This window comes from Saccostrea cucullata, unplaced genomic scaffold (assembly GCF_032062105.1).
Source record: "Saccostrea cucullata isolate Sc308-1 unplaced genomic scaffold, CSIRO_AGI_Scuc_v1 ctg8411, whole genome shotgun sequence".
Lineage (NCBI taxonomy): Eukaryota > Metazoa > Mollusca > Bivalvia > Ostreida > Ostreidae > Saccostrea > Saccostrea cuccullata.
The window spans coordinates 1-26,853 of NW_026926666.1; the positions used below are offsets into that span (position 1 = coordinate 1).

The 26,853-nt window shown below is 33.8% G+C and overlaps 1 protein-coding gene across 1 annotated transcript; it reads right to left on the reverse strand.

The window, feature by feature from the left end:
• Window positions 1-7,351: 7,351 nt before the first annotated feature.
• LOC134272366 (uncharacterized) lies at window positions 7,352-23,806 on the reverse strand (the record flags this gene model as incomplete). Its single annotated transcript, XM_062754613.1, has 5 exons — window positions 23,257-23,806; window positions 20,059-20,217; window positions 15,824-16,351; window positions 15,384-15,635; window positions 7,352-7,564 (listed from the first exon to the last, which is right to left on the reverse strand). Coding segments are annotated over exons 1-5 (1,702 nt in total), but the record flags the coding sequence as incomplete, so codon positions are not given.
• Window positions 23,807-26,853: the final 3,047 nt, after the last annotated feature.

Here is a 26,853-nt window from a genome sequence, read left to right on the forward strand (position 1 = left end):
AATAAGTATATCAGTCATTTCACTCATTTCACGCGCACGCACGTGCATGCGTATGCACGCAAAATGACCTTCGTTGTGCACACCTACACTTGACACCTATTAACCCTAAAAAGGTTTTAACTTTGGGTGAACAGTTTCTGAGAACACTCGCGGACAAAAAAAGTACCGGAGAACAAAGAAGAAAAAAAAGAATAATAATAATAACTAGATGCGATCTCGTTGCGAGCAACGAGTAGGTCTTCCGTCCGATTTTTCGACAGGATATGATTTTGATGATGATCTTTCTTAGATCATAATGATATCAAGACTTCTCTCTTTTGATTAAATTCTTTACTTTTTATAAAATTATTACATACATGTAGTTATGGATGAAAGTCTTTTCGCCTCCTAAGAGCCCCTTATTGAGGGGTCAGGCCCTTTCTTCCTATCCAATGATAAGGTTTTAATTTTAAAGATTTTTTTTCAACAGCTATCCAGATATTTCTTTTCGTTTTCGATCTATGTAGGATAGAAAAATTTAGGGGCCAGCCGTTTACATCCTTAATAGGACGTTTTTGCATATATAGAATGGTTGTATTATGTTTAAAAGACGATTCTGAGCATATTTTATTCAATACTGCTTATCAAAATATCTCCCCTTTTGTAGATATAAAGATTCCAAGATTGAGCATTTTGTCCCCTAATGGCCCCTAATTACATAACATAATATCAAGTTTTAACAATGCATTGATGCAGATTGTCATGATATACATTTTTGCTTCAGTTATTCATAACAAAAAATTGATAAATGAAGAGTTATAGATGAAAGACTTTTGGCCCCTCTTTGCCCTTTATTTGAGGGGTCACACCCCTTTTCTTCATATCAGATGAAAGAAAATCTAATTTTGCACAACTTTTATTATATATCTTATAACAAATGATCGACAGGTAAGAAGATATCAGAGAAAACATATTTAATTTTGCGAGATATTTCCGAGCCTATTTCTCGAGCACAGGTGAGCTTCATATCCTTTTGCGCGGAAAAGATATAGACTCAAAAAAGCAATTCAACAATCCTTTCTCTACCTTCACTGAAAATCTCAAGTCAATATCTTCATTCGTTTTTGAGTGATTGCCCGGACAAGGTGACCCTCTAAAAATCAGTTAATCGTCAATATCTCACGACCGGAAGTGACGACGTACTTATAAAAAATTTCCAATAAGGTTCAGATCAATATCTATCAGATCTGAAAGTTTCGTGAAAATCGACCAAGCCGTTTTCGAGAACTCGCGTGCACAAAATCGGTAAGAAAAAAAAAGAATAATAATTATAAGAAAAAAGAAACCGAACGAAAACAATAAGGTCTTCCGTTGGAGACGGAAGACCTTAATAACTAGATGAGATCTCGTTGCGAGCAACGAGTAGGTCTTCCGTTGAATTTCTCGATAAGATGAGATGTGATTTTGACTGAGATGTTCGTTAAAAGAGAATGACATTAAGTTTTCCTTCATTATTTTTTAAGTTTCTCTTTTTTTATCACGATATTCTGAGCATCTTTTTTTCAGTATTGCATATCAAAATATTCCCCCTTTTCGAGATATAAAGCGTCAAAGATCTGACATTCTGGCCCCTTGTGACCCCTAATTACGTAACATATGGTCCTAATTGTATCATATATTGTTGCAAATCGTTTAGATGAATAACTTTGCTTCTATAATGTATCACAAAATATTGATCATTTAAGAGTTAAAGATGAAAGACTTTTGACCCCTCTGAGCCCCTTATTTTAGGGGTCAGCCCCTTTTTCTTGATATCAAATGAAAGGTCTTGTGATTTTGAAGATTTTTTGTTCAACACTTATTCAGAGATTTCTTTGCGTTGTGGAGATATGCTGAATGGGAATATTAAGGGGCCACCCCTACAAGTCCTTAACGGGGCCATTTTACAAAAAATCAAAGTATGCATATTGTTAAGAATATTATTCTGACCATCTTTTGTTCAATATTGCTTATCAAAATATTCCCCCTTTTCGAGATATAAAGCGTCAAAGATCTGACATTCTGGCCCCTTGTGACCCTTAATTACGTAACATATGGTCCTAATTGTATCATATATTGTTGCAAATCGTTAAGATGAATACCTTTGCTTCTATAATGTATCACAAAATATTGATCATTAAAGAGTTAAAGATGAAAGACTTTTGGCCCCTCTGAGCCCCTAATTTGAGGGGTCAGCCCCTTTTTCTTGATATCAAATGAAAGGTCTTGTGATTTCAAAGAATTTTTCTTCAACACCTATTCAGAGATTGGGAGATATGCTGAATGGAAATATTAAGGGCCACCCCTTAAAGTCCTGGGGCCATTTTACAAAAATTCAAAGTATGCATATTGTTACAAATATTATTCTGACCATATTTTGTTCAATATTGCTTATCAAAATATTTCCTCTTTTCAAGATATGAAGCGTCAAAGATTTAGCATTCTGGCCCTTTGTGACCCCTTATTACGTAAGATATGCCTAAAAGTTGAAAATATGTTGTTGCAAATGGTCTAAAATTAATAAAAATCGAAAAATCGAGCAGAAAAAGTGATAAAATTTTTTGGACACACGGGGGATCGAACCCGGGTCGCCCGCGTGACAATCCAACGCGCTAACCATTAGGCCATCGGGATCGCCGCTTCGCGTTTTCAAATGCAAATATCTCGAGATTGGCTTTTTCGATTTTCAAACAAATTACATATTTGGCTTCTGCAAAAGGGTCTCTATCCAATTCTAAAACAAAAATATAAAAAAAGAAAAGTTGAAAAATTACGTTTTTTAAATTCGCTTCCGGTTTCGACCGGAAGTATTGACGTCGCACGAAAAGGCGATTCTGCAACGCTATAAGTCATGAACTATCATCTACAATTAATCTTCAGTTCATATCTAAAGCAGTTTTCGCTACTAAATCAAGACAAAATTGCATTTTAAAATCAGAAAATCGTCCATATCTCACGACCGGAAGTGACGTCCGCGACAAAAAAAATTTCCAATAAGGTTCAGATCAGTACCTATCAGATGTCAAAGTTTCATTAGAATCGGTCCAGTAGTTTACGAGAAATCGCGTGCACAAAATCGGTAAGAATAATAATAATAATAATAATAACTAGATGAGATCTCGTTGCGAGCAACGAGTAGGTCTTCCGTTGAATTTCTCGATAAGATGAGATGTGATTTTGACTGAGATATTAGTTAAAGGAGAAAGACATTAACTTTTTCTTCATCAAATTTAAAGTTTCTGATATTTATCACGATAGTCTGAACATCTTTTGTTCAATATGGCTTTAAAAAATATTTCCCCTTTTCGAGACGTAAAGCATAAAAAATATAGCATTTTGGCCCCTTGCAACCCTTATATCAATAAAATATGACCAAAATTTTATCATATCTTCTTCCAAATCATTAAGATGACTACTTTTGCTTCAGTGATGTATAACAAAATATTGATTATTAGAGAGCTATAGATTAAAGAGTTTTGGCCCTTCTGAGCCCCTAATTTGAGGGGTCAGCCCAATTTTTTGGTATCAAATGAAAGGTCTTGTGATTTTGAAATTTTTTTGTTCAGTATTTATTCGTTTTTAAACCCATTTAAACGAAGATTTCTATTCGTTGTGGAGATATGCTTAACGGAAATGTTATGGAGCCATCCCTACAAGTCCTTAATGGGGTCGTTATACAAAAATTCAAAGTATGGATATTGTTTAGAACATTATTCTGACCATCTTTTCTTCAATATTGCTATTTAAAATATTCCCCCTTTTTGAGATATAAAGCGTCAAAGTTTTGACATTCTGGCCCCTTGTGACCCCTAATTACGTAACATATGATCAAAATTTTATCATATATTGTTGCAAATTGTTAAGATGACTACTTTTGCTTCAGTAATATATAACAAAATATTGATTATTAAAGAGTTATAGATTAAAGAGTTTTTGCCCCTCTGAGCCCCTAATTTGAGGGGTCAGCCCCCCCCCCCTCATGTTTTGGGTATCAAATGAAAGGTCTTGTGATTTTGAAGATATTTTATTCAGTATCTATTCAGAGATTTCTTTTCGTTGTGGAGATATGCTAAATGGAAATAATTAGGGGCCAGCCCTACAAGTCCTTATAATTAATGAGGCCGTTTTACAAAAATTCAAAGTATGGATATTGTTTAGAACATTATTCTGACCATCTTTTGTTCAATATTGCTATTTAAAATATTCCCCCTTTTTGAGATATAAAGCGTCAAAGATTTGACATTCTGGGCCTATGTGATCCCTAATTACGTAACATATGATCAATATTTTATCATATATTGTTGCAAACTGTTAAGATGACTACTTTTGCTTCAGTAATATATAACAAAATATCGATCATTAGAGAGTAATAGATAAAAGACTTTTGGTCCCTCTGAGCCCCTAATTTGAGGGGTCAGCCCCATTTTCTTGGTATTAAATGAAAGGTCTTGTGATTATAAGGATTTTTTGTTCAGTATTTATTCAGAGATTTCTATTCGTTGTGGAGATATGCTAAATGGAAATATTTAGGGGCCATCCCTACAAGTCCTTAATGGGGCCGTTTTACAAAAATTCAAAGTATGCATATTGTTTAGAACATTATTCTGACCATCTTTTGTTCAATATTGCTTATCAAAATATTCCCCCTTTTTGAGATATAAAGCGTCAAAGATTTGACATTCTGGCCCCTTGTGACCCCTAATTACGTAACATATGATCAAAATTTTATCATATATTGTTGCAAACTGTTAAGATGACTACTTTTGCTTCAGTAATATATAACAAAATATCGATCATTAGAGAGTAATAGATGAAAGACTTTTGGTCCCTCTGAGCCCCTAATTTGATGGGTCAGCCCCATTTTTTTTGTATCAAATGAAAGGTCTTGTAATTTTGCACATCTTTTTTTCAATATGCTTTAACAAATTATGAACAGGTATGAAGATCTGAAACAAAATGTGTCAAATCTTGTGAGATATTTCTGAGACATTTTTTCGGGCCCTACCGAGCTCCGGCGCCTTTTGCGCTAGAAAGATTTGGAGACCCAATTGCAACTCATCAAACCTTCCTTTCTTTTCACTGAAAATCTTAAGTCGATATCTTGAGTCGTTTCGGAGGAGTTTCCTGGACAAGCCGACCCTCTGAAAATCAGAAAATCCTAAATATCTCGAGATAAGAAGTGACGTCATCAATCAAAAAAATTTCCAATAAGTTTCAGATCAATACCTACCAGATCTGAAAGTTTCGTGAAATTTGGACGAGTCGTTTCTGAGAACTTGCGTGCACAAAATCGGTTGGAATAATAAAAGGGAAAAAGAAACCGAACGAAAACAATAAGGTCTTCCGTTGGAGACGGAAGACCTTAATAATAATAGGGAAAAAGAAACCGAAGAATAACAAGAAGGTCTTCCGTTGGAGACGGAAGACCTTAATAATAATAATAAGAAACCGAGTAAAAACAATATGTTCCCAAACTCCGTTTGGGGAACATAACTAGATATGAAACTCGTTGCGAGCAACGAGAGGTCTTCCGTCCGATTCCGGAAAGAAAACGTAAAATCGAGCTGAAAAGAAAAAAATAACTTGCACATGAAGAGGATTTAAAACTAGTCGTCAGCATGAAAATCCAATACGCTTAATAGTACGCTATTGGGACCTCTGCTGCAAATCTACTTTTACATATATTTCCGAAAAAGTGCTTCTGACTTAGAATTATGTAAGACAGGTCAGTATTCAAAATTTATCATTTATGCTCAATAACTTGAAGCACATCTTTGAGAAGAAAAAAAAAAACGTTAATATAAACTCCATTAAGCGAACAAATAATAGGTTTCTTACTTTTGTCTTTTCCAATAATCAAAATATGACACAAGTTTGCAAGGAAAAATCCGTTGTTAAGTTTTATACTTCAAACATTCATTGATATTCTTCCTTGAGAAAGAATTACTTATAACTATCATTTAGATCTGTTATTCCGTGGTGCAAAAAATATATTACATATCGAATTTCATTTGCACATTTAGTCTTTTCTTTTTTTACTTTGAGAACCAACCAATTACAATTATAGAAGACGTTAGTTTGAGACAGAATTGCAACGTAACTACGACGTGACAATCCAAGTATTCCTTTACATTTCATTTATTCTTATGTTACCTTCGTTCAAGCAAACGCTAAGCTGCCTCCGTAAACCCCTATTGCTAAATGTTGACGTTGACAGAGAGAGCCGCCATTTTGAACCCGCTTCAAATTTTTAAATGCGAATATCTCGAGATGGGATTTTTCAATTCTAAAACAAATTGCACATTTCACATTCTTTAAAGAGTCTCTATTATATTTATAAAAATCAAAGAAAAATATTGAAAAACAAAAAAGTTGAAAATTTTGATTTTTTTAATTCGCTTCCGTTAGCGACCGGAAGTACTGACGACTCACGAAAAGGACATTCCGCATATCTAGAAGTCCTGCCCTATGTTCTCCAACAAGTCTCCAGTTCATATCTTTAGTAGTTCTTTAGATCTCGAACTGACAAAATTTCATTTTAAAATCAGGAAAATGGCCATAACTTGGCACCGAAAGCGAGTTGTTCAAAAATTCTTCCAAATGTAACAATGGCATATAAGAGCGCATCATCCCTGAAAGTTTGATGAAAAACCGATGAATAGTTCTCGAGATATCGCGTGCACAAAATTTGTCTAAAAAATAAGAATAATAATAAGAAACAGTAGAATCACTATAAGGTCTTCCGTCTGAAACGGAAGACCTTAATAAGAAACAGAGTAAAAACAATATGTTCCCCAACTTCGTTTGGGGAACATAATTAGAGGAGGAATATGATATACGGCACATATGGTGAGTATGGAAGAAAAAAAGGTCGCTTAAGCGGACTTCATATTTTATTTCTGCATTGACTGCAATCGTTAATCCCGCATTTAAGAAAAACAAGACACATTATCATTATTAAATATTTGCGACAGTCTAGATACTAGTAATAAGATATAATGAATCTAAGTAGAAAAGTATGTATTATCAATTTGTACGTTATGGCATGTTTCATTGTTGGAACAGCCGACACATAATTATCTAGTTGTTTACTTAATATATAGTTGTTTGGGTGAAAGTGATGAACGAAATCTATATGGGACAAAAAAAGAATGGTTGTAAATATAAATCATTTATATCACAATATGTAAATCGCTAAATTTAAACTGAGGCTCGCTATTTCTTCAATATTTATATCTATTGCGCTAAATATTCTCGTTTTTAATTAACAAATGTTCTTTATACTAATAATAAAATATAAAAGACACTTTGATTCATTAAATCTTTTTATTACCTCCATATGTCCAGTCTGCAAACATTGTCCCCTGTTGTTCACATTTATTTTCGTCAACTTTTTCTGTAAAAAATTTTGACATGTCTATCACCAGTAGATAGAAAGCCCTTCTGCTGAGATACACCTGATGACTGGCGTAGTAGGCACATTGTCCTCCAAAGTCTACCACACTCAGAATCTGCTTGTCGTTTTTGTCTGTACTGTCTGATAATGCTGTAAAAACAATTTCATGAACTAATCGAAAATGGAAACTTTCTTTATCAAATTACCTACATCAATGGATGTCATGTATATTAAAAATTGACAATGTTCATTCAAAATTGAGTTGAACATGACTTACAAAGTGAATTGAATTTTTTTGTGTGTAAAAAAATTGAATAAAATATGTTAATATTTGAGAATAATTCATTCTTCGTATTGATTATAACATTCTCAATATGTAATAGTTTACATGTACATGAGTTTGTTACAACACTACATTAAAAAAACAAGCTGTGTCGATGAGACAGTAGCTCCACTGATATTTACTTAACAAAGTAGAACTTGAACGTAAAACTATTGCAACAGCTATGTAAAATAGAATGACGATGCTGGGTTGAGGTAGGAGAAAAAAAAAACTGGATTCTATTTCAACCCATTTCTTAAAAAGTAACGAAGAAAAAAAAAATAATATTACTATATTGACAACAATGAATGATCCCTGTAAGAAAATACGTTTTGGCATGCTTGCGTCATATTTTGTGAAAAGATTAGAGAATCCTATACATGTATATTGGTCACTTTGGGGCTTGCATTTTGGACGTAACAGTCTGTTATAAAATGCTATGTAACTTTGTTCCATAAATTGTAGAGAGTTGATATTTGGAAACATATATACGGAGTTTCCATCCTTTATGAACTACAAAAGTCAAGATCATATCAAGAGATCAAAGGTCAAATATTGTGACGTCATCTATTGAACCTTTTAGATTTTATGCCATTGAATTTTTTTAATTGCCGACATATCTGAAACCACTGTTTCAATTTTCTTTTTTTTTTTACACATTTTATTCTAGGACCCATTTGAATCATTCTGTATTTTTTTGTAAAAATTGAATTATACATTTCTTCTTAAGGAACCTTAAACTGTCGGATATTTACATATGAATTATCAATTCTGAAGCTATGTATGTTTTATTTTTACTGAATATTTTACTCAGATTTTCCAGTATTTATTTGACTTACCGATTCAAAGTAAAAAAATGGTTATGTTTATAAAATGTATTACACAAATTTGCAAAAGATCAATCGATATTTCTAAAATAAGGCTTATTCTCTAGTCGAATTTCACAATCTTCTTACGGGGGTCTGATAGGCCATATTTATACCCGCAGTTTCTAAAGAAAGTTCGGGTATATTGTTGTTACTCATGTCCGTCCGTCCGTCCGTCTGTCACACTTTTCTTCCCTAAACTCCTCTTACATTTAACACAGTAGGCTAATCATCTTTTGGGAGATGGTTGGTGGTGTCATGTAGATGTGCAGTAAGGTTTCGGAATTTTGATATTGCCCCGGGGGGTCAAATGGGGGTCGAAAAATGACGTTTTTTATGCAAAAAGCCCCGTCTTCCCTGAACTCCTCTTACATTTTACACAGTAGGCTAATCATCTTTTGGGAGATGGTTGGTGGTGTCATGTAGATGTGCAGTAAGGTTTCGGAATTTTGATATTGCCCCGGGGGGTCAAATGGGGGTCGAAAAATGACGTTTTTTATGCAAAAAGCCCCGTCTTCCCTGAACTCCTCTTACATTTTACACAGTAGGCTAATCATCTTTTGGGAGATGGTTGGTGGTGTCATGTAGATGTGCAGTAAGGTTTTGGAATTTTGATTTTGCCCCGGGGGGTCAAATGGGGGTTGAAAAATGACGTTTTTTATGCAAAAAGCCCCGTCTTCCCTGAACTCCTCTTACATTTTACACAGTAGGCTAATCATCTTTTGGGAGATGGTTGGTGGTGTCATGTAGATGTGCAGTAAGGTTTCGGAATTTTGATTTTGCCCCGGGGGGTCAAATGGGGGTCGAAAAATGACGTTTTTTTTATGCAAAAAGCCCCGTCTTCCCTGAACTCCTCTTACATTTTACACAGTAGGCTAATCATCTTTTGGGAGATGGTTGGTGGTTTCATGTAGATGTGCAGTAAGGTTTTGGAATTTTGATTTTGCCCCGGGGGGTCAAATGGGGGTTGAAAAATGACGTTTTTTATGCAAAAAGCCCCGTCTTCCCTGAACTCCTCTTACATTTTACACAGTAGGCTAATCATCTTTTGGGAGATGGTTGGTGGTGTCATGTAGATGTGCAGTAAGGTTTCGGAATTTTGATTTTGCCCCGGGGGGTCAAATGGGGGTCGAAAAATGACGTTTTTTAATGCAAAAAGCCCCGTCTTCCCTGAACTCCTCTTACATTTTACACAGTAGGCTAATCATCTTTTGGGAGATGGTTGGTGGTTTCATGTAGATGTGCAGTAAGGTTTCGGAATTTTGATTTTGCCCCGGGGGGTCAAATAGGGGTAAAAAAATGACGTTTTTATGCAAAAAGCCCCGTCTTCCCTGAAATTCTCTTACATTTTACACAGTAGCCTAATCATCTTTAGGGAGATGGTTGGTAGTGTCATGTAGATGTGCAGCAAGGTTTCGGAATTTTGATATTGCCCTGGGAGGTCAAATGGGGGTTGAAAATTACATTTTTTTTGCAAAAGGTCCTGTCTTTCCTGAAGTCCTCCTTAATGTTACTCAGAAGCCTAATCATCTTTTAGGAGAGTTAAATATCTTGAAAATTATGTAAAACATTAACGTTAAAGAGTAAAAAAACATTGCAAGCTGGGAAACATCTTGAATTTTTATGAGTAATTAATGTACAAATGTCAAATGTGAGAGTCATATCTCATCTCAATCAAAAGTTATAAGCAAATGCAACATTTTTGAAAAGTAGGTTAGGCTTCAAGGTCAAGGTCACAGAGTAAAAGTCATGATTCATTTGGAAAGATCTTATCACAGGTAATAATATACATGCATTATAATATGAATACCCTAACATTTCTCTTTCAAAATGATAAATTTATAACAATTTAATTTTTTTGCAAGTAGGTCAAACTTCTAGGTCATATGTAAAAAAAAAAACATGCCATTCTCACAGGTAAATACTAGTACATAAGTTTAATATGAATGCCTTGTCTCTTCTCATTAAGTAGATATGACCGTGATAACCAAGGTTAATTTTATTCAGACAGAAGAACAGTCTGACATACAAATGTACATATTTCTATATGAATTGCATGGGTAAAATTGGACCAGTGGTTCTAGAAAAGTTAAAAATGTAAAAAGTTTTCAGACAAACAGATGGACAACATGTCACAACAGACGTTATATGACAAGGAAACCAGAAAAGCTCAAATGAGTGTTTTGAAAGGGTTACAATATGGTTGCAGTACTTGAAAAGCTGGGTTTTTTTTCATGCAGAGATATGCATGACCAACATATTCATGTTTTATATTTTCTTTAGTAATTTGTTTGTTTGTTGTGAATACATATCTCATTGGAATTTTTCCGTCATATGGAGACACCACCAAATAATAATGAAGACAAGATGTGTTTGTGAAACACTGATGTCCCTGTCTGGTAGCCTATGGCGAAGGTTGAAGTTTCTCAAATATATGTCAAACTCAAAGGTCAAGGTCAAAAGGTTCAATTGTTGGTATCAGAAAAAAGTCTTGTCACAAGGAATGCACATGTGAAATAAGTAATCCCTAGTACTTCCTCTTCAAAAGTTAATTGCCAAGGTTAATTTTTTAAGTGGTTCAAACTCTACGGTCAAGGTCAAACATATTTATACCTGTTGACAGTTCACAATGAATACACATGTTAAGCATGAAAGCCCTAGCACCTACTGATCAAAATTTAGGCCAAGTTTAAAGTTGGGTATTTTTCTTGTAAAAATGTGTATTCTAGGTCAAGTGATCAGAGGTAAAAATTAATGGTACCCAAATAAAAGGTCTTAATTGTCACAAGAAATAAACCTATAAAATGTGGAAGCCAATTGTATAGCCCATCCCACTTAAAACTTATGGGCAAGGTTATAATTTCTGCAGACAAATATACAGACATTATATAAACACAAGAAACAAAATATGTACATAATTAGTCAAACAGAAAAAAATATACTATTTAATTGGAATCTCAAAATAGATTGTTATTTCAGGGATAGGGAGTGGGTAGGGAGATTGGAACCCCCCCCCCCTGGAATTTCCTTTGTTATTTAAACAAGACTATATACTGAAGCAAATAAAAAATGATTTTGGACATCCTCCCCCTAACTAAGAAAACATTGGGTTTTTTTTGTTTATTTGTTTTCATTGTATGATTTTTTCTCCTGCTTGTCAGGAAATTCTAGGCATGAATTTTTTGACTGTGATGTGAACCCCCCTCCCTACTCCCGAAAAAAAAATTCTGGATCCGCACCAGTATTGGCAGTAACTGAATGTCACATCGACAAGGGAAGATAACTTCACAATATGAAATTCGTCTAGTGTGGCATGCGATGATCTTTGACCCTTTTTGAACTTTAACCTAATCGTTTGGGTTTATTTTACCCCCCACTATACTTAAACTTGTACTTACCGACCTCCATAGGTCCTGTAAACTTCATGAAATATAAATCCAATTACAACACAAAATGAATTAATCCAAAGCACACCATTCTGCAGCATGTTATAATGATATTCCATTCGGAAAACCTCCGTGCCGTCGATTCCGTCACCTTATCAGATGAAGTGGGAATCGGCCGAGGTGTACCGAATGGAGTTTAATCTAAAAATATGATAATGGGTGACGCAACGTGATGTGATATAGAATTTACATGTCAAGAACAAATTTTAAATTAATTCATAACAAACACTGTTTTAACAAAACTGTTCCATCTAGCCTATTCCCAAACGTATGTACTGTGTGATTGTGGTGTCGAGAGGGGGGGGATTAGTAAATTTAAAAAGGTCCTAATATGAGCAAAACATTTATCAAAATCTAATTTACATTATTAATAGAATTCAAACTGGTATATAATGAATTAAGCATGTAAAATAAATATAAGAGGTTCTGAGTTATAGGTCACAGGAATAATTTCATACCCAATTTTATGAATACATATGTAAATGACAGGCACGTAGCAACCGGGGGGGGGGGGGGGGGGGGGGGGGGCTTGGGGGGGGCTGCCCCCCTTTTTCCCAACATTACCTGTACTATAAGAAAATGTCCATTAAAAAGATGGTTGCCCCCTCCCCCCACTTTTAACCACAGTATATACATTCCAAGGAAATATGGGAAAAATTGGAAGTGAAAGTAATTTTGCCTTGAAAAAAAAAGTGGCCACCACCCCCCCACCCCCACCCCCCATTTCATTTTTTTTCCTTGTTAATTGTTTTAGGTTAGTAAAAAAAATTTTCTCAGGTTGCCCCCCCCCACTTTCAAAAACGATGCTACGTGCCTGAATTATATAGAATTATTTTGACTTTTTCCTTGGTAAGCCGCCCGTAGGATTGTGTATTTAGAAGCAAACACCTTAGTGCGGGTATTACTGTCTCATGACAGCATCTAGTTAAGACTTTGTGGGGAAAATATGCGTGGTTGAATTTCTTTCATATCATACAGAAAGAGAGATTCTGTATCCTAGAACAAAGTATCAAAGTTTCGGAAAAATGGAATTTAAGGGAAAATCTAGCCTATCTATTGTGTTTTACCTTAAGTCTCTTGACGTCAATTTGACAGCAATTAGACAAAAGTTGTTGTAGAAATACCCTTTTGAGAGTATTTCAAATTTCTAAAAATAGTAAACATAGCAACACCATGTGCTTATACTAAAAAGAGATGCGACTGTATATTGGTAATGTTTACTGGCATTTGTAAGAAAGGTTTTTTTTTTAAATCGAAGAAAAAAGGTAAGATATGTAGCATTTTGCAAAGAATTCTACATGTATGAAATTTCTGTTTTGGTAGCCCTCTTGCAACGTTGTTTATCAGTATCATAAACTGATTTAAAGAATATTAAACTTAGTGTGGTCGGCAATTACCTACTTAAGTCCCTCTGAAATCCAAGCAACAATTTAAGGCAAGTATGCTTTGAACGAATTTCATTCAGCGTTTAAGTGAAGTGAACCTTTTGTTGAAATATCTAATTGTAATAGAATTATCATTAAAAGGTAATGTTTTGATAAAAAGAAGTCATTTCCTTCATTAAAAGTAACCATGGCAACGCTTTTCATAAAAACATCATAAAAAACAAGATGTGTTTGTGAAACACTAAGTTCCCGGCGGCAACAAAGTTCAAAAAATAAATTTTTAGCATATTGGTCACAGTCAAGGTCACAAGGTCATTGGCCTTGGTGTCATTCGAAAGAACTTAGTGGGTGGAGTATGCACACCAAATATGAAGTCCTTATCTCCTATTGTTCAAAAGTTATGGCAAAGAGTGTAAAAAGCTATTTTTAGCATATAGGTCACAGTCAAGGTCACAAGATTATTGACCTTATCAACGTTTGAAAGGACTTTATTAGTTGAGTAAGTATACTTAATATGAAGTCTCTATCTCCTTTGGTTCAAAAGTTATGACAAACAGTGGAAAAAGCTATTTTTAGCATATAGGTCACAGTCAAGGTCACAAGGTCATTGACCTTGATGTCATTTGAAAGGACTTTATTAGTGGAGTATGCATACTAAATATGAAGTCTCTATCTTTTCATGGTTCAAAAGTTATGGTGAAGGTTAAAGTTGACAACAGACAGAGAGACAAACAGACAAACAGATAAACAGACAAACAGACAGGACAAAAACAATATACGCCCGGGATCCATCGATCCGGGCGCATAAAAACGTATCTCAGTATTATGTACTTTTAAACACTTATTTAAAAAAAATTCAAATTGAAATCAGAATAAGACGGAAGGAGAAAAAATTCACTGATATTTGTATTTTTAGCTACACTTGAAACAGATTTTAACAGAGAAGCAGGGTTATGGATATTTTTAAAGTGTATTTATTTTTAGCCAGTTATTTGGATTTCAGACTAAAACTGCAAAAAAGGTTTTTATAAGCTATGTTTATTTTAAAAGATTTTTAATTCTAGTCACTATGTATCACGGTTCAGTAAATTTAAAAAAAAATGAACAAATTTGTGTATCTTATTAGATTTTATGCAAACGTAGTAATATTAACATTGCACCAATTATGTTGGCGTATAATTTTGATCTAAAGAATAGTTTACAGGCCGTAAGACAGCTAGACAGACGGCGTACATCCTATTACATAATCTCTTCTGACCTCTGCTTTTTGAAAAAAAAGAAATAGAACTAACGTTCTGGGACGTAAAACTAATGTTTAGGGACGTAAAACAATATGCAGCTAAACAATCAATTGATCTTCTTAAAATGACATCAAATAAATGTTTTTCCCTTTATAATGATAGATACTGTTTAAATCAGTAAAATACTTAAAACTGGTCTTACAATGTACCTTTGTAAAAAATAAAATGAGCATTTGGATCCTTTATCAATATATTCAGATAACTACTGTAAATCAGAAAATTTTCGCTGTAGATAATTTTTTAACAAATTTGCGAGTTCATTGCATTCGCAAAAATATTTTTCCCAAAAATAAATTACCAATAACAAACAAAAACAAAGCAGTGATCAATCGCAAAATTTTGAAGCCTAAAAAATTATTCAACAGCATTTTGACCCAAATTCGCAAAATAAAATGGACGTTAAAATTTCCAGATTTACGGAATTAAATTTCCTCAAGCCTCCATGAACGCACTTTATACGATTATTTACACAAACATAAATATAAACAAAGAAATGTCATTTTTTGTTGAAGCGGAGTAATAGTTGCAATATTACCTGACTAAAAATATCTAGTTAGAAATATTAATTAATTTTTTCAGGAGATGTTTGCATTGTTAATTCCATTTACACACGGAATAAAGAAAGCATTTAAAAATATTTTATACAAACCTCTTAAAGAAGAGTCCTCATCCAGTTCAAACATGTCTTCATGAACCTCAAGTCCAACAGTAGAGCGCACCTTCAGTAATTCCTCTAATCCTAGCTTTTCAAGTCGTTTGAGAAGTGTGGTTTTCCCAGCACCTGCGCATCCAACAATCATTGCACGAGCTCTGTGTACTGTCTTTGTCCCCCGTTTAGCACATTCTATGTATCTATATCGTGCGTCATATTTCCAGTTAAATATTTCCTCCGGTACGTTAACTTTGAATTAAAATAGTTACAGTTATTGATTCACTTTTATATGCTTAGTTGGATAATAATTAGTTATCGTTTTTCTTTTTGGTAAGCTGAACTTTTAATTAATCATATATCATAATCCTTAAAAGGGCTAAGAAAAACTTTTCCCCTACAAAATATGAAAATTTATTCTCAGTTGCAGTGTTACTCACATTTGTCTTTCACTTTTTCTCTGAATGTTTTTGTTGTCTCTTCATCACATTCCTCAAAACGGTTTATCATGGGGTGACGTAGGACGTCTAATCCAAGTCTTTGAAAGAATGAATCCTCCAAAGTCTCCGGAAGGAACAGACATTTCTTGAGTTCTATGTATACCATATACCACCACGGCCGTACGTACTCCAACAAAGAGTCCACTGATGACAGTTTGATATAATTCTTGTAGTCCTCATCAGTTATCAGACAATTCCTCACAAAGTAACTCATTACTTGATGGCGGACATCATCTGATATAAAACTGACTGAGTTGTTTTCCTTATTCAATACTTTAGAGATATCTTTCAATTCAGTGATATCACTGTCTAATGTTTTTGAATCACACTTTAATAACGGGAACGCACTTTGAAGTTTTTTTGATATTTCTTCCCATGTTGTACTTAAGGATAAACTGTAACTCTCTGATATCAGAATAGAAACGAGAATGCTCTTTTTTGTCTGAGAAAGTGCGAGAATTTCAGGTACTGAAATAAAAATATCTTATCAAAGCACATGTATTTTATACTTATTGTCCAAAGCTTTCGCAAAAGCGAGGGAGGGGACTTTAAATCTCATTCGTCTGTCTGTCAGTAAGTCCGTCTGTCGTCCCTTACAAAAAAAAACTTTAACCTTGCCCATAACCTCGATTAAGTGAAGCTATGACTTTCATGTTTCACAATTGTACTGTGACAAAGCCTTCTTTGGGTATCAACAAATTTGACTTTTTACCTTGACCTTGGAATTCGATCCTTTTTTACACAAAAAATGAAGATTTTTTGTTTCGTCATAAAATTGGAAGGTAGATATATTGCCTTTTATATTTCACATATGTAATTTTTGTGGCAAGACCTTTCATTGGATATCAACAATTTGGACCTTTTGTCCTTGACTATTGATATATCTATACTTATGAGACTGATTTTCTTGTGGTAGTCTAGATTATTAAATATTCAGATAGTGGTTTTCGGCGGTTGGAAGCACAGTGAGGATTACATAAGGAAAGCTTTCTAAATATAACTTAGAAGAACTGTAAGGGGGGATGCCAAAGAACAAACCCAAATACATCAAAGTTTTAGAGATATGCATGAGATATATAATCCATCATTTTGAAATAAACTTTTTCATTTTACGAAAGCAATGAAAATGTATCCGTATTTCAAAGGTAGTACCAATGAACTTAGGTACTGGGATAATCCAATTCGTTACCTCTTGATTTTATCAAAACTTTATGAACTTCGGGGTTCTATGGTTTTAATTATAAATCAACTGCAGTCAGGAATGCAACTCATTTTTTAATTTATATTTGCTACTAAACAATCCTTCTAAAAATAAATTTAAAAAACGTTCGAAACACAATAGCTATCAACAAATCAAATATTTTACGGTCAAATAAGGGAATAGTTTTCATCATTGCATGAATGCAATGTATATATATATTACATTTGCAGATAATTATCTTTTAAGTTCTTGAAAATATGAAAAACTTGTCATAAATTAAAAGAAATATCGCAACAATAAATTGATATACATATATAAGCTGTTGTTGTAAATTGTAATCGCCAAAGCAGTGTGAAATAAAAGACATATTTGGAGTGCAATACAATAATGCAAAACAGAGTCACTTCATAAATAATTTTTTTTTTGGTAAAAAGAATGGTAAGAAATTACTTCTTTTTTCATTTAGATTTAAAGAATTGATTTAAATGAACAACAATTTTCATCATGGGGAAATTTATTCCTTCTTAAACTTTAAACTTTTCAAACCAGAATCGAAAAAAATAATGTACAATAACACTCAAAAAAGTTTTGTCACATGCACAAAAGGAGAAAGTCAATCAAGGTTTAGATTTAATCATTTATTTTAGTAATACTTCTTGGAAGCATAAATAACTACAATTTCTCGTGATTATGTATTTTAGAAGGTCTTTTTGGATGTGGTCATATTTATTTTTTTTTCAAATGAAGTTTTACTAATACAAATTCTTCAAGTTTTTATCAAATTGTATATTCTATTACCACATTTGGAATTTTGACATAACATGTGTTATATGATGATATAATGGAAAAAAAACGGAATAAGTTCTCGAATTCTTTTGAAAAAATTATGTTAACTTTGGTGGTCTTTATTTTTTCATTCTTTCACTTGCATCCCCGTACTTGTACATAAGTTCGTTCTATGTATATTATGGGATGTAGCAATGCATGTATGTTTCGCAGGCTCATATTGCCAAATAAAAAATATGTACTTTCTATATGTGAGTATAGTGGTGAAGGATAACATTATAATTACAAAACCGTCGCCCCACGCATTATTGTACATGTAAACCTGTTAACATTTGTTAAGTTTTGTCAATGTTATTAATGTGTTAATAACAAAGACATTTCAAATCTGCATATTCCATGAGTCTCTCTGTACTACAAACCCTGATTTTCTCTGTATACAATGAAATGACCATTTTTTACACACGGAGTGAAAAATATCTTCAATCTGAGTGACATTGTATGAATTTTGATCATTTTAAAAATCAATAATTTTGAACTACAATGAAGTAGCTAGAAAGAAAAGATTTGCATTCTATCAATGTGGACTGGGAAAAGGAAATTAACTCAATGTTAAATATTGAATAAAATTTAGAGGAAAAATGACAAGAACCTATCTCTACATGTACCTTTATCACACTCTCTTTATCTTGGAATAAGGAAATTTGTTTGCGAAAAAATACTCTCGTCCTACAGTCCCTGAAACGTTAGATACTTTCCTACCTGAACGGTAAAGAACGCAGAGCGAACGGTGACTAAACGATGTGCGAACGCTGAACGCAACTTGGTGAACGATGTGTGAACGGTGAACGCAGAACGCGAACGGAGCGCGAACGTGAGCGCAAAGTGAACGGTGAACGCAAGATGAACGATTTATTCGGAATGCGTCCGATCTTTTCCTTGCTTTGAAATTATTCTTTAATTCTAATTACAGGTGCTTTAATATAAAGACAGAGTAGATAGATAAATAAATAAATAATAAAAACATTTTTTTCTGTACATACCCGGTATATGCCCCTATGAATTAAATCGATAGTTTTATAACAGGGTTTTAATTGCCGTAAAACATGTGTGTTTGTTACATGTACCGAACGCGTGTAGTTTAAATATAAAATTAATCTTTTTATAAATATAGTAAATATTCTTCTCTTTTCTCTAATAAAATAATGTGGACTTTAGAAGATAAAACAACTACTTATAGAATGAATTAATTACATTGTGCGCGGTTGAATCAACTATACATGTATTTCCGTGCCAAGGCGACTCCGAGTAAAGTTCACAGGAAGTGCACAAAGTCACGTGTTTGTCCTGTCAATCAATATCATTCGACATGGTGGAGGTGTGGAAATCACGTTTCACCGAACAAAATTGCCGAAGGCAGTCACTTAGTTTTTCCAAGAAGTTTTTAATTATTTTAGTTATCAATTTAATAAACTCTCTAGATATTTAATTAAGTGAATATTTGCAGTACTGTTCATAATTTTCAGACCTAAGTGTAGTTTAAAATACGTGTTACTGTAGAAATAATTTTTTTGTGTATTCTTGTCTTGTAAAAGACTTGGATTAATTATTATACATCCATTAATGATTTATCGTCTCTAACATTACAATAAATTGTTGCCATGCGTAATGCATTTGTACAGTGCCCTTTTTTAAATTTAATATTTTAGCATCGTTCTACATACATGTACAATGTAGGTACTTAATGTATTATTTTCCAGGGAAATTTCATGAATAAAGTTAGAGCTGAATTATAATAATAGAAATATAAATATCATAAATAATTTTTGCAATGAAATAATTATTCTTCAAACACGATGTCTAAATTACTTAATTAATAAACGTGTAAATCCTTACAATCCAAAACATAAGCCCTTTAACTTCGGAGTTCCGAATAACAATGAAGACTGAACGATAAGTGAACGGTGAACGCAAGGTAAACGGAACGAAGAGCGAACGGCAAACGGTGAACGCGAGCGCACGGTGAACGGTGAACGCAATACTGTGAACGAAGAGCGAACGGTAAACGCACGCTGAACGAACGGTGAACGAACGCTGAACGAACGGTGAGTGAACGGAAAAATGGGAAAGTAGAACGTTTCAGGGACTGTAGGTGTAATTTACTAACACAACTGATTAAACGCTGTCTTACCCTCAGAGCTGTATTTCTTTCTTCCAATTAAAAACGATCCGAGGAGACTGTTAAGATTCAAAGACTGTATGGAAGCTTGTTTTTCTTCTGAGACTTTCTTCACATATTCCACAAATATTTTCCGATTCATCACGCGAAACACAACAGATGGAAGTTTAACTGAAATAAATGATTCTTTTTATTGATTGTATGATATTACTTATTTTACGGCTGTGGCTGATCAGTGAGTTCTACGCACAATTATTTAATTATCAACGAAAAATCTTTATTGATTTAAGATTTAAGTCATTTTTTAAAGAAGGGGACTCAATAAAGATTATTCTAAAAAGATATTTATTCGGCGCCCAGTGCGAAGCATTGATGTGAGATTGCATGTTGAAACTTTAAATAATGTTATTTTCATTTACTTGATAAATTGAATAAATAATTTCATCAATTCAATAGAATCATTCGGAGATTTAACCCCTTCCCTACCTCATTGGTCAATGTCACGATAACAGGACCTCCGTATCATTTTAATTATAGCATGAATGTGTATAATCTATATATCTATAATATAATCTATAATCTATATATATGTATAATCACTGTTTTCTCAATATGGAATACTGTGTTGACTGATCAATAAAATATTTTTGTTCGATCACAGGAGTCGGCAGTTTTATCAATAAACCAGTGAAAACATAACCTATGAGCTTCGCGAGCGTAGCGAGCGAAGCGACAGGAATGCAACGCGTTTTTGGTGATTTTTTCTTTGCCGCTTTATTTAGTCAAAATAACAAATGCATGCGACTTAATTCATGTCAGTTGATGTGTCCCACCTGATTTCTGTTGCATTCCCCTTCTTAATCACCGTTATTTGCCCTAATTTCCAACATAAACAGCATTTCGAAAAGAATCAGCCGCCATGAGGGTTTTCCCGTGACGTCAGTTGAAATGAGTTTGGATTCCCCTACATTTAAACACTTAAAAATTGGGTAAAATGTTCAATCCTTGAATTATTTGTGTTTTTAATATTTTTAAAGGAATAATATACCAAAACATATTTTTAAAATGAAGTAAAACTTACTTAAGTCAATGAACACATTTTGAATATATCGTGACGTCACGGAAAAACCCTCATGGCGGCTGATTCTTTTCGAAATGTTGTTTATGTTGGATTTTAGGGTCAATATCGGCAATTAAGAGGGGGACTGGACCAGAAATCAGGTGGGACACATCAACTGACATGAATTGAGTCGCACGCGTTTGTTATTTTGACTATATAAAGCGGCAAAGAAAACATCACCAAAAACGCGTTGCATTCCTGTCGCTTCGCTCGCTACGCTCGCGAAGCTCATAGGTTATGTTTTCACTGGTTTATTGATAAAACTGCCGACTCCTGTGGTTCGATGAACTCCGACCCACATTTTTACATGATGGGTAAGTAGGTTGTTAATTTTGAGGTGGTTTATCCTGCTGAAAAATTTATAACTGTCATAAAAATCACATATTTCTTAACAGTGTACATTTGATAGCTACACAAATTTAATGTTATAAAAACATTCAGACAGAAAGCATTCTTTAGAAATTATACATCTTTGCTTTAAAATGAACCAATTTTAGGTAATTTCAAATCGAAAATAGAAATTAAAGTGCTGAAAAGAGTATTGGGTAGGGCCAATTTTGACGGGTTGTACATCAAACAAATCAATTTTTAAATTGTTGGCCTGAGCATCCAAACCTTGCTTTGTGAGGATGGGTTCAAATAAGTTCGACTTCCTTTTTTGTTGTTTTTGAAGTGGGTAAGTTTTCATGACTACTTCTAAGCACCATTCAAAGAAAAATGAAACTTGACATAATTAAAAATAAGACAAACACATATTTCTTTAGCATGCGTAGTGTGCTTGTACAAAAGGCTTCAGAACTTTCATTTGTGAAGACCCGCTTGCTAATTGCACCAATGACCACCATGCACATAAAAGATTATGATGTGGAGGACATATGTGCTTAGTTATTCGTAAGTCAATTTTATTGCATTCAAAAAATCCTCATTGTCACTTAATGGCTATTAGTCAACATCCCAGGTACATGAGTAGCACAATGGTTAGAGCCTCTGCTCTACAGTCATGAAGTAAGGAGTTGATCCTTACATAGCAGGTCCAAATCTTACTATGAGACGTTGAGACCTGTCCTTCTGATGAGACACTATAAAAATATCTTATCTATTACTTATATATATCAATGTATTACATTTAACGTGTATGATATATTTGTCGGAGATTCAATTTTTAACAGGTAAGCGTAGATTTGATTAATCGCAGTCTGAATGTCCTAGGTATGAAAGTTAACATACAAGACATTTAGTGACGGTCTTGAATTGAGGAAGTCTGCTTTCGGCCAAAATCGCTAAATAGAATACACCGTTAAATGTAATACGTTTACAGTAAACCAATTAAGGTCCCTTGTCGCAGTAGATGCTGGCATGAAAAAAATGCCTCACAGCTCAATAGCCGTTAGTGCTAAGTATGGAACAAAAGGGGGAGTTTCTGCGGCCCATCAAGAAATTTTACAAAAATTTGATATTTTGTAAATAAACCTCTTATCTTTCAGAAAATACGAAAAAAATTATTACTACGCATTTTCCGGTCACGTGATACATGTGTACTTGAAAATTCAAGTATACCCCCTTTCCTTTATTTTTTTAATGGATCTTTTTGGTAGCGGAGGACTGAGTTTTAAAACTAAAAATATCACAGGAAACATTAGATTTTTTTAATTAAAGACAAAAAAATTATCAAATTTATGATTTTCTTACTGAATTTTTTTTTGTAATGACTGTGTGAATGCTTCATATATGGTATGAGTTTTTTTTTTTAATTTATTGAACAATATTTTTTGTTTAGAAAGTGGGGTTAACGTAAAGTATTCAATACAGAAGGTTGAAAATCAAATTAAATCGATACTTTGTTCAAATCTTTTTAAATTCTTGTAGAATAGGTCTTTTCCATATAGGGGAAAATACAAGTTAAAAGTGGACAAAGATAAATAGACCAGCGTCATCCCTATGGACAGAAATGCTGTATGATCTATCTGTAGACATGTGTTCCACTATATAAGATTTTGCTTGTTTATTTTGATAAAACCCTTGTGTAAGTGTTCGCAAATCATTCTCTGTTAAGCGAGGAAATTTATTAATACAATCCTGGGAAAGCTCACCCCAGATTGCTCGTTTACTGGAAAGGTTTTCTCTTTCAACCCTTTCTCGAAGTTCATTTGACTTTCTTGACAGTTGTTTCATTTCATTGGCAAGAGCAATATCATCATCACTGTTTGATATGAGAGGGGGTCGAAAAGCATTGACTATTGCACTAACAATTCTAACATAATCACCTATCCATTTTACCTGGGTGTTTGGAACTACTTGGTCCAGTGCTTTCCATGTTTTGATTCTGCCGTTTGCCGACTCTACAACCCATCTGACCTTCGTAACACATCTAGAGTGGTTAGCCTCCTCTGTTGTGTGCTGCTTACATCTACGAGATAAATAACCAGGCATTTCATGTTTTATCCCCAGTTTATCAAAAAAATCCAACGAGTCACGAAATCCCCTATCGACAACTAATAAGTCCTCTTTCTCAATCGAGCTTTGAACTTCATCAACATTATTTAGGATAACACTGTTTAATATGGCAGAATCGTTATCCTTGCCATCAGCTAGGTATGGTCCAAGAACAAGTAGGATATACCCGTCTGTTCCAACAACCATCATTGGTTTTACAAGAGGCCTATGCTTGTGACCACTGAACGTCTGTCTCTGAAAAGTTTAATTGCCACTTTTTTGGATGTAAATATATGTACCATCCAGTACAAGTATAGCAATGGGCTTTCCGTCTGCTAAAAGATGCTGAACAAAGGGCCTTGTGTGTTTGGATATAAACTCTTCTCTGGTCATATGGGAAAATCCAAGAAATTCAGGCACAAAATTTTCCATCAAGGCATCTCTAGCACTAGAAATAGCTTTGGAAATAATGCTTTTATTTCTAATTTGAAACATGCTGCTAAGAATACTTAAAGAATTGCCCGTTCTTAATTTTTTTGTCAGTAGCAGGGCAAGGCATGTTCTCGGTGCTCTGTTGCATGAAATTCTAAGAGGAGACATGTACTTAGAAAGAACATCAAATTGCGATTTTGTGACCCCAGTGAGATTGTAATAATCTTCGTCAGACAGAGACTGCGGATTTTCAAAGTCTATACCTACTGTTCGTTCAAGGCATTTTTCTCTTAAGGTAAGCAGCATAGTTGTAATTTCTGATCTGTTAAAGTTAGTGAAGTCAGAAGTTGGCGAAAGATTGTCTTATATATTGGGGTTAATTTTACCATCAATCATATGACGCTCACAACATCTACTACCCTCTGGGATAAGAACTCCCTTATCTTACGAATGCCTTCATTTTGATTTCTTCAGTGATAGTTCTTAGGTTCTTAGTCTTTGAACAGAACTGACATTTCCGATGTTATAAACTGGCTCGGGGGATAGACAACCGTATTCGTTTAAGGCTTTGAAAGGATGGGTCGTTTCTGGGTACATTAGGATCTTCTTCTAAAATTGGATCTAATGCACTGCTAGACTCTGGGTTTTGTACCCTATAAAACTAAGTTCGACAGAAATTGCATATTACATCTGACTCTATGTTCATAGAAGAACCAGACCCTTGAAGTTTCTGTGAAATGTGATTGAGTAGACTTTGGTTATTCATATTCTTAATCTTTCTGCTATTCTTGCGAACAAATCTATGACAAAGACAACAAGTTTTAGATTTTGAATTATCCATATTTCGAGTTAGAGGTATTTGCCCACATTCAGGTCTGGGTTGCGTTCTCAACTAAGTCCCTCTCGCTTCCCAGCTCTCCATAGATACTCATCTTGCTTCAACAGCTCCATTCACACCTCATACAGAGAGTTTCAGTATGTCTACGACAAGATGGGTAACTGCAACTCCCTTGGGCTGACCATAAAGGAGGTTCCCCCTAGCATCTAGATTGCTAAACTAGAGCCGCGGTTCAAAATGCATGTGTAAACGCCAAAGATATGTGTTGAATCCTAAGTTCCGCGGAAAATATTCACTTCAACATCCAGACGTAAAACATTGAATTTTCCCTGTTTCACCCACACGGAGGTATATATGGGCGCCTCTCTAGCAGGTTGGAGCGAGGAATTCCATTCTAAAGAAAGGCTTAAATAACTTTCTTCAGGCTATAACCATGAAACATAAGAAATGAATAAACTATGAGCGGAAAAAAACAACTTTGCAATCCCTCGATCCCGTTTGATAGACAGGAATATCTAAATGATAAGGACTGTCTTTAAAACGATACTTGTCAAGATTTTGAGCGAATAATGATAAAAACAAATATTAAAAATATTCAGAACCAAAAATGTTAAGTTTTGGAATGCATAATTATTTCCAAGATAATTCAAATGAGAACTAAAGTATTTTTTCCACTGTTGTATGACTTAAGAAAAAAAAGACGTAAATATCATTATATATAGGCAATAAATTTCGTATCAAAATGATGATGAGATATGTTTAAGCTTCATATCGTTTATATTTTTGAAAATCCGCATCAATGAAAACACTATCTGCCACTATTTAGCTGATTATTTTGATACTTGATCAGATCAAGTGATCAAGTGACCGAGTGCCTCTAAATTTAGATATGCATTTTTGTGCAATTTTGATATTTTTTTATATGAAGTGCACACGCGATTATCAACAAATTTTAAGGCAATACTGTATATTGTATGTGTAGTTATTGTGCAAAATTTGGTGAGTGTCCCTCATGCACTTCATACTTTAAACATCGATTAATGAATGTCCCCCTCTCGTTTTTTTCCCATAGGCCTGATGTTAACGCGTTGAAGATACATCTAAATACGGCTTAACTGCGGCATTAATATATAACACCTCAACTTTTGAAATATATATAACAAAAGTTAACATATTTATCTTGAATTATAAACTGATTTTGAAAAAAATATTCAAATTTATTTTTATGAAAATGTGGGCCGCTGAGCGGCCTTATCGAAACTCCCCCTTTGCATCTGTTCACCGACAAGAGGTGATGTCTCCATATGTGAGAGAAATTCTTGAGATGGACATTTAATAACATACAAACAATCCCATGTACATGAACACCTTGTCCCAGGGATTTTTCTTTAAAGTAATTGTTTTCAGTCCAACATGCCCTTTTTCTTAACAACTCTGACAACAGAAACTAAAAATGGATATTTCATGTATTTGATAATACTAATGGTTAGTTGTACTATTTTTTAGAAATTATAATTGATTAACCATGTTTGTTAAGTACAAGGCAGGCAATTTTTTAGTCATAATACATTGACTTTACCAAACCATTTAACTAGTATGACAAAATATGACATATATAATATATATTATATGATATGCTTTATAAAGACTTTTTTAAAAATATTATAAAAGGAAAGTTATATCAATGTGTCAGTTGTAGATTTCTGTATAATTATTTTTCTGATTAAAAAACATATTGATAAAAAAATTTTTCAAAACTTTTTTTAATTTGTTACAGGACAGAATGCATTTAGAAGCTGATCATGCCTTGGTCAAATCAAAGGAGTCCCTTTTTTTTAAGAGAGATGACAGAGAGATCATTCAACATGAAGATGATGTGCACATAATGTTATCTGGAATCTAAATTAGAGATAAAGACCTGCAAACCTACTAGCAAATAAGCCTATATGCTTGTTAATTATTCTTTTCCTGATAGTTGACTTTT